We start from the raw sequence: 10,766 nt of genomic DNA on the forward strand, positions 1-10,766 counted from the left end.
CCCAGGAGGCAGTTAAAAGTGCTTTAGACCTTTGGAAAGTCAGAGCTGGAAGGCCCTGGGGGTCATGGAATCCAGGGGTTCTAAGCTCTGGCATCAGAGTCACCCAGGGGCTGATCCCACCCCCGAGTCTCGGATCCAGCAGGCCCGGGAGGGGCCAGATCATCTGCGCCCCAGGTGATACACCTGGGGGATCACGGAGCGGATGCAACCGCCATGCTGCAGGTGAGGGCCCGTGCCCGCAGTCTCGGGGGACCAGGACTGAGCCACCTCAGGGCTCCTCTTCCCCGCCAGCCACTGTCCTGGCGTCCCTGCCGCCCTGTTAACTGGGGCCTGGGAGCGGGGAGCTGGCTCTGCCTACCTCTACTGGGAGGTTGGGGACTTAGCAGCGTCAAACATCTTCTTGCGGCCCTCCATCCCGGACATGGCCTCCACGTTCTTTCTCCAGTCGCCCACCTCCACAGGCCGCTCCTGTGGGCGGCCACACAGGGGACACTTAGCGCCAGGCCCTCCCTGCGCAGGAGCAGCTGGGTGATGGGAAGTCAGCCTCCCCTAAAAGGTGGGACATCCCAGCCCTCCTTCTCCCAGAACAGGGTGGTGAGGCCTCCCCTGGTCTCCCAGGGCTCCTGGAACGTGCTGCCAGCTGGCGGGGCTCCTGCGGGGCCTGCAGGGCTGGCCGAGGCCGCGTCGGGTGAGGTCGGGGGCTCACCTTCTCCGTGTCCTCCTTTTTCACAGACTTGAGGTTGGCGCGCAGGTCCATGGACACCTTGTGCTTGGAGCCCAGCAGGGCGCGCAGCATGGCGTCGGCCGAGACGCGGACACGCCGCAAGGGGGGGCGCTTGAACTTCCCGCGCAGGTCCAGCACCTTGAGCTTCAGGTCCTTGATCTGCGAGGAGGGGGCAGCTCAGGGTCCCGGGCCCCAGCCAGGCCCCACTTCTCCAGGCTCCAGGCCAGGCCCTCGGGGACGCCCAGACCCACTATCTGTCACCTTGCAAACAGCCACCTCTGTTCTAACCTATTCTATTGGTACAGGGGTGAGTGGCACTCGGAGAGGGAACTCCATTAGCCGTGGCGGCCATGGCGGCCATGCAGGGAAGACAGAAGTGTCATTCGGAAGCCCTGTTTGCAGTGGGACGGGCCACTGCCTCTTATGCCCGCTTCTAACCAGTCCCTTCCCGGTGAGCCTTCAGAGCAGCTCATTGAGGGCACAGCCCTGGCCCAGCAGGATGGATAAACCCCATGTCCGAGCCCCCTGGGGGATTTCCAGGGTGCAACCTCAGGAGGAAATTCTGGGGAGACCCGTGAACCCACAGAGCGTCATTCCTGCTGGGGAGAAGTGGGAAGGAGGGAAGTGGCTCCAGTCCCTCCCCCGCCTCTGCTGGAACAGGAGCCCACGCCAGGTCCAGGAGCCCTGTCCCTCCGCGTTCCCCCCACCACACCAGAGCTGGGTCTGGGTGGAGCTGACGCCCTGCGCCCCCTGCTGGGGGAGTGCTGAGTGACTGGAGTCGGGGTCAGAGGCCAGGCCCATGCCAGGTCCCCCTCTGTGTGACCCGGGCCGAGCTTCTCAGCCTCTCTGAACCTCAGCGTCCTCGTCTGTCAGGTGCAGATAAAAGCACCACTTCGTCCACAGGCGTGCAGGGAGGGTCAAAGGGGTTCAGGGAGGGTCAAAGGGCCGATGCACATGAAAGCCATTTGCAAGGTGAGGCGTTACTAACAGGCTGTGGTTATTTGTGTGAGTGAATGAAAGGGGAGACTTCTCTTCCACTGAAGAGCCCACCTCATAGGTTGGAGCAAGTCTGTGCTTTTCATCTGTGTGAAAAGCGTCACCTTCTCTCTGCCCAACTCCAGCCCTGGGGGATGGAGTGCAGGGACCAGAGCTTCCTAAGTGCCACTCCCAGACCCGGCAGTGGGAGGGGGGCCTGGTCCACAACTGACACGTCAGTGCCCACCCGACACCCCCAGACATCACCCGCCACCCACCTGACCTGCACCGGCTGCGCCTACCTCCCCACACACCACCCTGTCCGAGCCAGCCAGCCTGCTCCGGCTGTGCCCCTGCCAACCCCCAGCCCCGGCCCGCCTCCCTGGTGTTGCTACCCTCCAGCCCGGCCCGCCTCCCTGGTGTTGCTACCCTCCAGCCCGGCCCGCCTCCCTGGTGTTGCTACCCTCCAGCCCGGCCCGCCTCCCTGGTGTTGCTACCCTCCAGCCCGGCCCGCCTCCCTGGTGTTGCTACCCTCCAGCCCGGCCCACCTCCCTGGTGTTGCTACCCTCCAGCCCGGCCCACCTCCCTGGTGTTGTGCAGGCACTTGGCCTCGATGTCATATCTCTCCTCGTCCACCACCTCCACCTTGGCGTGCAGGTCCCGGCACAGGTCCTGGGGAAGCAGGGGAGTCAGGAAGGGAGATGAGGGAGCCGCTCAGCCCCCAACCCCCCTTTTCCACCTCCCAGCCGGGGGCCCGGCCCCTCCTCCACCTCGGCAAGACCTGAGCTGTGGAAGGGGCTGGTGGACCCCCTCACTCTGAATGGAAGTCCTTTGTTTTCCTTTCCGAGGGTACTTATCGCTAAAACATTTTCTTATGATAAAAAGAATGTAAGTTAATTGTAGAAATTTTGAAAATTATATATTAAGCAAAAATAATAAAATAAGGGGACTTCCCTAGCGGTCCAGTGGTTAAGACTCCGTGCTCACAATGCAGGGGACACGGGTTCGATGGAACTAAGACCCTGCGTGCTGCGCGGTGCAGCCTAAACAAACAAAAAAACAAAAAAATACTACTACTACTACTAATAAAATAGGAATAATTAGTGATAATAATTATTATTATTTAATTAATAATAAAATAGGAATTATTACCACCAGGCAGTAATAACATAGGTTACCGCCTGGAGGTAACCATCCGTGACATGTTGGTCTACAAATGGTGAGACTTCCCTGGTGGTCCAGTGGGTAAGACTCTGAGCTCCCAGTGCAGGGGGCCTGGGTTCCATCCCCGGTCGGGGAACTAGATCCCGCATGCCACAACTAAGAAGTCTGCATGCCGCAACTAAGACCTGGCACAGCCAAAATAAGTAAATAAATGTCTTTTTAAAGAAATGGTCCCTGACTTACGATGGTTCAGCTTATGATTTTTTTGCCCTTATGATGGTGAGAAAGCAGTACAAATTCAGTAGAAAGCATACTTGGGATTTTGAATTTGAATCCTTCCCAGGCTGTGATGCTCGGTGCTGGGCAGTGCAGCTCCCGGGCAGCCCCGCGCTCATGAGGGTGACCACCCACACACTTAAAACCATTCTGTACCAGACAACCATCTGCTTTCTCATCTTCAGTAAATTACATGAGATATTCAGCTCTTTGTTATGAAATAGGCTTTTTCTGGTAGTTGATTTCGCCCAACTTTCAGCTACCGTGAGTGGTCCTCACACGGTTAAGCTGGGCCAGGTGAGCTGTGATGTGCGCTGGGTGAGGTGTAGACAGTGCACTTTGGACCTACGACAGTTTCACCTGACGCTGCGCTTCTTGGGACATAACCCCATCGTAAGTCAAAGGAGATGTGTATTTCCTTCCGGGCCCTTCACTCTGCAGTCACTGGTGTTTAAACTCTTATCAGTGTTATAACAACATTAAAGGCCTATTTGCAGGGGAAGGACGGGCAAGTCTGGAGAAGTGGGCCCTCCCGAGCGTTGCCCAGCTCCCCGCTCTGCACCGTCACGCTACTCTGATACACGACCTGGCCCTTGCTCAGCCCCCCCCAACAAGCAAGCCCCTTCTCCCTGCTGAGGCTCCCTTCCCACTTGTAAAATGGGACCCAACGCCCCACCCCAGCCCGACCTCGCCACACGGCGTTGTGAAGACTAATGAGACCAGGTAAGGGGGAGCCACTTGTAAAGGACAGAGCTTCCAGCCCAGCCAGTCAGAGCCGCTGCCGCTGGCCTGCGGTCCGCGGCCGGGAGCCCCTCTCCCTGCCCACCTGCAGGGCGCTGAGCGACAGGCCTCGGGTCTGCAGCGGGGAGATGCGCTCGGCCAGGTAGCGCTTCTTCTCGGCCTCCCGCGCCTCGTGCTCCTGCTCCCAGCACTCCTTGGCCTTGGCCAGCATCAGGCTCTGCGCAGGACACGGCCGGTGAGCGGGGCCCGTCCCCGACCTGGCAGCGGGGCCTGAAGCGGAGGCGCGCCCCCCAGCGCCAGCCCAGCCCCGGACGAGGCCCGGCCCAGGCAGCGCTGGGCGCCTGTGAGCGAGGCGGCAGCCGAGAGTGGGAGTGTGTGCGCGGCCACGTGACGCAAACCCCGGGGGACCGCACACGAGCACCCGCGCCCTTGGACCCCGGGCCTTACGTCCTTCAATTCTTCCTCTTACCATTTCTCATCTTTTTGGGCCCCAGAGCTCCTAAGGAAGAATCTCTTACCAGAATAAAGCAAGCCCTGTGCCCCCACCAGGGGTCCCACCCTGAAGTTGGTCCCGCCTCCTGCCAAGACCCGGGTAGGTGCCAGGACCAGAATGCCAGGTTCCCACCCTCTGACCACAGGCTCCGGGCTCCTGCCAGACTCCCTCTGCTGCGTCCTTCTCCATCCCCTCCTCCTCCATCCCCTCCTCCATCCCCTCTCATCCTCCATCCCCTCCTCCATCCTCTCCTCCTCCATCCCCTCCTCCATCCCCTCCTCCTCCATCCCCTCCTCCATCCCCTCCTCCTCCATCCCCTCCTCCATCCCCTCCTCCTCCATCCCTTCTCCTCATCCTCCACCTCCTCCCCACTCTGGTCTCCCTCCTCTTTGACCTCCCACGACCCTCCCCCGCAGAGGTACACTGCACCCCTCTGCCTCCGCGGACGCCTCCCAAGAGCCGGGACCCTGCTCACCTTCAGCAGAAGTTTGCGGGAGGCAGTAATCTTGGGTTTACTCTGAGGAGAAAGAGGAGGAGAGACGGGTGAGGTGGCGGCTACAGATCCGGAAATCTGGAGCAGGCCGGGATGAGCGCCAGCCTGTCACCATCCTTACCCAGAATCCTCATCTCAGGGTCCCTTAAAAGCTCATCTTGTGATTGCACCCCTCAGATTCAGAGACTCAGCTCCCTGACCGAGGGGCTGAATCCTGCAAGACACTGTGTGGGTCACGGGGTCTGGGCACCCCCCTTCCTCATCTGTGAGTCAGGATGCTGAGACCCACCTTACCCGGTCCACAGAGGGACTACAGACAGAATGAGATCATGGGTGAGCACCAGCTTCGAGCAGCGTGCATGAGGCACGCGGCCTGGCGCTCCGGGGCAATGTTGTGTCACGTCAGAGAAGTAAGCCGTGAGTTCCCTCAAGAAAGAAGCTCGTCTCTTTAGACGTCAAAACTTTTCTTGATGTCGACACAATCCATATAGATGGCTCTCAGTTATGAAGACAAATATTTTCTCTTCTTATTAAAAATGCTTGACACCTCTTGCTGACTAGATACGTCCTAATACGTCTTGGCCCTGTGGCAGCGTCCCCCAGGGAAGCGAGAGGGTAGCTGCTCCATCCCTAACTCCGAGGCCTCCTGTCTCCTCCTGGACACAGGCGGTCACTTCTCGTGCTACTGGTGACCGCCGCCCCCACCACCACCTGCAGCTACTCTGCTGAGCCCCGGCCACAGCTTGGGTTTGCTATTCTTGTGCGTAAAGTAGAAGCAATCGGCTTTGAGCCGTCCCTGTGGGAGAAAATGAAGGGGCTCTCGTGCCTGGGACATGCTTCTAATCCAGCTATTCAGGGTGGTCTGTCTTTTCCTCTCCGAAAGCCAAGGGTTTTGCTGTGTGTCCGGTCCGCGTGGTTGCGAGGGAATGGCCTGTCGCTATGAGCATCACCAGCATCTCCAGCCGCGGTTTACGCTGTCCTGCACCCACGGAAGTGTCTCACTGTCTCCCCACCACCTCGCTGCCCATCAGTCCCCAGGGACTCACTTTCACATGAGCCTCAGTGAAACTTAGAGATTCACACGACTATGGAAAAGCAGAATCTCTGCCGAGTGTCCCCTCCATCCCTGCTGCTAACTCCCAGCCTGCCAGCCCTGAGTCCACAGCTCCCCAGCTGCAGTCCCCACCCCGGGCGGGGCGGGACACAGGCTGTGTGTCCTCAGCAGCCTAAACAGACCTGGGCTCTATGGGGGCAGGGCTGTCTAAGACCCGAGGGGAGGGCCAGGATTCTCTTGCTCCTCCCTCTGTGTCCGGTGGTGGGCGGGGCTGGAATAACCCAAGGATGATCCCCTCCCACCTTTCTAATGTAGATCTGCAAGGACAGGAAGGCCCCCAGAGCTGGACGCGCTCTCAGACCCGGTGAGGGAGAACTGCTCGGTGGTCAGCATGGGTGCAGAGTCACACCACCTCTGTGTGGTCCCAGCCCCAGGACCACCTTCCAGGGACGCGATGCACTGGGGCGCCCCCCGCCGGACCTTGAAGAGCCCCATGTCCAGAATCTTCCCCCAAGGTTTATATTCTCCAGGGAATTTGCTCAGCCACCGAGCGCCCCTCCCCAGGCCTCGACCCAAGCTCTCTCTCCTCAAATGCCCACCCTACCGTCACCTGTCTAACGTCCACCAGGACAGAGGCACCCCCAGTCTTACTCACCTCGCTGCAGGCATCCATCACAGGAAGGCCAGGGTGGGCGGGGGGCGGGGGGGAGAGCAGAAGACAGAGTGAGTGTGAACAATGCACAGCATCCACGCGACAGCCGACAGCACAGCAGAAAGAAAGCAGACAGACATCGTGCAGGGGGACCAGTTCGAGGACAAGCAGAATAGAAGAGAAACCCTCAGGCCCTGTGGGCTACTGGAGGCCCTTTTGGGAAACACCAGCCACTGTACACTGGGGAGGATGGAAACCTCCTAGGCTGTGAAAACTTCCGGCCCGGGCGAGTAGGTACCTCCCCAAAGCTTGTTCATCTACTGGGTAATGTTAAATCATGGCCTGGGGCTTGTGATCCGTCCATCTGATCAGTGCACACAAACTCTAAGACACAGGCCAAGAGGGTCTTCCGGCAACAAACTGGGAGCCAGTTCTGCTCAAAGCCTGGGAGGACACGTGGACCCTGGGGACCCCGGCTCTCAGGACTGTGCCTGTTTCAGGATCTGGTCTCCCGGGGAACTGCTTCAGGGACCGAACAGATGATGTGAAATCTGCAGCAAGGGCACGTGCCTTCCTGGGCCCTGGGGCGGGAGGCGGGAGGTGGGGAGGCAATACTACTCACACTTCCGGCATGGTGGTGGTGGGGCGGCACCTGGAGCGGCACCTGGGGCAGAAGGAAGCACGGATGAGGGAGAGTTACAGTTCCTGCCCTCACCCCGACCTGGCTGGGCCGTGGGGCTGTGTCAGCCGCCCAGCCTGGGAGAGAAGGTCCGATAGCAGAAAGGCAAAATCAGACATATCGCCTTCCAGCGGGTCAGGATGGGGTAAATACTTGTGCATTTGCTCTTGTTTCTCTCCATTCATTTACTCACTCATTCACAGGGGAGAGAAACCTTACAAAGGCAAAGAAACAAGATGAGAATCAAAAGTGGTTCTGCTGGGCGTTTGTGTAGGACCAGGATCTGCAGACTACAGCCCACAGGCCAGGACTGGACTGTTGGCTTAAAAGACTGTAAAGCAAAGAAGAATATGCGACAGAACCTTACGTAACCTGCAAAGCCTAAAATATTTCCTAGCTGGCCCTTTCCAGAAAACGTTTGCCGACACCTGTGGGGAACAGAATGGGATACACAGAAAATGCGTTTGGAGTTGGGGGCTGGGTGCTTGCTCACGGGGCCTCGAATGACAGGGTGAGACAGACTGTCCTGTGGGCAGTGGGTGGTCATGAAGGTCTCAGAGAGGGCAGGGTCTGGAATAGTGAGCACAGGCCACAGGAAGCCACCACAGGGCACACCTCCAGGGGGCGCCATTCACATGGATGGTGATGAGCTGGGACAGGTCCGTGAGGGGGCCCTGCAGGGGGGTCAGGCCAGGAGCCAGGGCAAAACCCTGTGTCCCACTCTGGTCTTCACCCTAACCCTCTCCGGGCCAGCTTTTCCCTCTGCAACATCAGGGGTTAGAGAACTTGTTTTCCATCAAATATTTGGTTCTTGAACCCTTTGTTCAAAGCAAGTCCAATCAATAGAGCGGCTGGCCCTGGTAGAAGGGGCGTTAGCCCAGGACCCCCATGCTCCTCTGTGAGGTCCTCTGCCCGTGGAGCACAGTATGAAGCCCCCTGACCTGGGACCCTGGGACCCCTTTTAGTCCGAGAGTCTGGAGCTCAGACCGAGGAGGGGGTCCTCGAGCCGTAGAGGGGGATGCTCCGCAGCCAGGCCTGACCACCCTATGGCCCGGGCTGGACAGAGAGCATTCCAGCGGATGTCGGGGGGGGGGGGCACTGTGCCAACGACACAGGGAGGGAGGGGCACGGCTGGGGTGGGAGCCGGTGTGCAGGCGGGTTGGGAGCCCCGAGCTGGGTTATGAAGTGGAGGATCAGGGAAGGGGTGGGGCCAGGGGAAGGCTGAGCACAGGGCCAGGATTTTGGATCTGGTCCAGAGCCTGGTGTGGGTAGGGGCAGGCTGACCCTGAAGGACACGTGCAAAGTGGCCACCGTCACCTCCTCCAGAGCCGCCTCTGCCTCTGACTCGATGCCACCCTTTCCCCTCGTGCCCGGAAGCCTGGGTGGGGCTCAGCCACCCCCCCCAATCTCCCATCCGAAAGCCTTAACCACGCCCCATCTGCCACTGCCTCGGGGGTGGAGGGAGTGTGACCCAGAGCTTCAGCTGTCACCCTGGGGCACAGAGGGGAGTGGAAACAGTCCGCACATTCCCGAGATGCTTGGCTGCAGTTAGATTTATCACCAGCTGTTTATTCTAGGGCCGCACTCCTCTGAAGACACCGAGGAGGTCCAGAGCGGAAGAGCCGGGGAAGAGCCCTCCCCACCCCGGGCCCCTCTTCCGTCACCAGCCCCTGCAGCCCGGTGCCCGGGGGCACAGATCTCACTGAGGAGGGACATGCTCGTCCTCGGTCAGGGTGTGGGGGGTGGGGGGCTTCCGGCCGTGTCCACACCCCCTAGACAGCCACTACCATTCCGGCCAGGCCAGGCGTCCTGCCGAGCTCCAGGCTCGCCCCCAGCCTGCCTGCTGACAATCACCAGTCCAGGGGGTCCCAGCCTTGCGCTGGCACCCACCAGACGGGACCCCTCGACAGGGCCCCTGGAAGACAAGCAGAGACAAGATAAGAACTCAGGATGTAGCCAGCAGCTCAGAGGGCGGGAGAGCCGCGCCCCCAACAGCAAGAGGGAGATAACGGGACCCACGGTGGGAGGTGGGGCTCCCCGGGCTGCCCTCCCCCGGGCCCCATGGGTGAGACCGAGACTGAGGCTTTGTGTGGGTCTGTGTGCGTAAGTGTGAGTGTGTACGTGACTGGGTGTGAGCAGGGAAGGGACCACAACTTTCTACTCAGGCTTGTGTTCCTCCCCCTGCGCGCCCACACCCCCGATCTTGGACCTCAGTTCAAGGGCATCCCGGTCCTCCCTGACTGAGTGCTGACAAGGCTGCGGCTGTGGACCCCCCAGCACCCTGAGCTCTGAACAGGAAAGCCCGCCCACAGCTGCTGGGGACAGTCTCCTGGCCCCACCCCCACCCGCCACCCTCCCCCCCACCCCATCCCCCGCCTCGGGTCCTCACTGGTGTGCTCACAGGCTCTCGAGCTCCCACCCCAGTGCTGTCCCCCCTGCCTTCCCCCAAGAGCCCCCCTTCTGCGCCAGAGCCAGGAGGCTGGCTGGCGCTCTGTCCGCTGTGCAGACAGCAAAGGGCGCCAAGCGAGTTGTCAAAGACAAAGAACAAAGAGGCAGGACGGCTTCCTTGGCCGGTGGCGGTGGGCGTAGGTGCAGCCTTCCGGCCCCCGAGTCCTGCCCTCTCTCCTCCTTCTCCTCCGACCCGGGCGTCGCCCCCTGCACTGCTCACCAAGCTCCCCCTCAACTTCCAAAAGCAGCCCCTCTGCCCCTCTGGTCCCCAACGCGCCCCTCTCCCTCCTGGGACGGCTGGGCTGCGGTGTGAAAAGATCCTCGAGGCTCTGCCGGGGGCTCCCTGGGCAGCCTGGAAAATCCTGCTCACGGCTCCAAACGGGCAGGGGGCTCACCTCCAGCCACAGTCTTGCAGGGCAGAGGCCGCCCTACTCTACTAAATGCTGCGGGACAGTCTTAGGACCGTCTACCCACAAACCCAGTGGCACAGGCGAGACCATCTTCTTCGCCATCCCAGTCCTCGCTTGCTCCTGAGTCCGGAGCCCCAGCTCCACTGCCCGGGCGGTGGACACTCACCTTCCTGGGTCTCCGTGGGTGAGATGGTCTCGCCTTGCGGTTGACTGCAGACTGTGCGGGGCAAGCGGAGGGGAAGCTATGAAAACTACGGCCCACAGCAACTGGCGGGTAAAAATAGAACAGACACGCAGCCCCTCCCCCCTCCCCGCTCCCCCGCTCCCCACCCACCCCACACACACCTCACGAAGGGGACACCGCAGCATGCGCAGCAGCCGGCGGGCTTGAAGACACACGTGTGCCAGGCTCAGGAGGACACGGCGCCTGTGCACACAGCGGCCACCACCTAGGAGACGGCAGCCCCGGAAAGCGGGAATGGATAGCAGACTAGATGGGGCTCCAAGCAGGGATGGGGCCAGGGCACCGGGAGGCCCGGGGGAAGGGGGGCCGTCTCGCTGGCCCTGCGTCCCTCGCAAGGGAATGTGGAAACCAGGCCCCACAGCCCAGGCTCCAAGAGGGCAAAAGGCTTGACATTCGGGCATCTTCTGAGGCTC

At 60.7% G+C, this 10,766-nt stretch overlaps 1 protein-coding gene across 1 annotated transcript; it reads right to left on the reverse strand.

Moving 5' to 3' along the window:
• Nucleotides 1-360: 360 nt before the first annotated feature.
• TNNI1 (troponin I1, slow skeletal type) lies at nt 361-4,097 on the reverse strand. The gene is made up of 4 exons (XM_060088693.1): nt 3,966-4,097; nt 2,282-2,371; nt 707-883; nt 361-468 (listed from the first exon to the last, which is right to left on the reverse strand). Exons 1-4 carry the CDS (start codon nt 4,089-4,091, stop codon nt 361-363), a joined length of 501 nt encoding a protein of 166 aa, XP_059944676.1. The 5' UTR covers nt 4,092-4,097.
• Between the last annotated feature and the right edge of the window lie 6,669 nt (nt 4,098-10,766).

Source organism: Mesoplodon densirostris, chromosome 2, assembly GCF_025265405.1.
Source record: "Mesoplodon densirostris isolate mMesDen1 chromosome 2, mMesDen1 primary haplotype, whole genome shotgun sequence".
In the NCBI taxonomy this organism is placed as follows: Eukaryota; Metazoa; Chordata; class Mammalia; order Artiodactyla; family Ziphiidae; genus Mesoplodon; species Mesoplodon densirostris.

Coding starts and splice junctions, on each gene's coding strand:
- TNNI1 (XM_060088693.1), bottom strand. CDS start 4,091: ATGCTGGCCAAGGCCAAGGAGTGCTGGGAGCAGGAGCACGAGGCGCGG. Junction 2,372..3,965: donor TGTCGCTCAGCGCCCTGCAG/GTGGGCAGGGAG, acceptor CTGCTTCCCCAG/GACCTGTGCCGGGACCTGCA. Junction 884..2,281: donor GCCTGCACAACACCAGGGAG/GTGGGCCGGGCT, acceptor CCCTCCTCGCAG/ATCAAGGACCTGAAGCTCAA.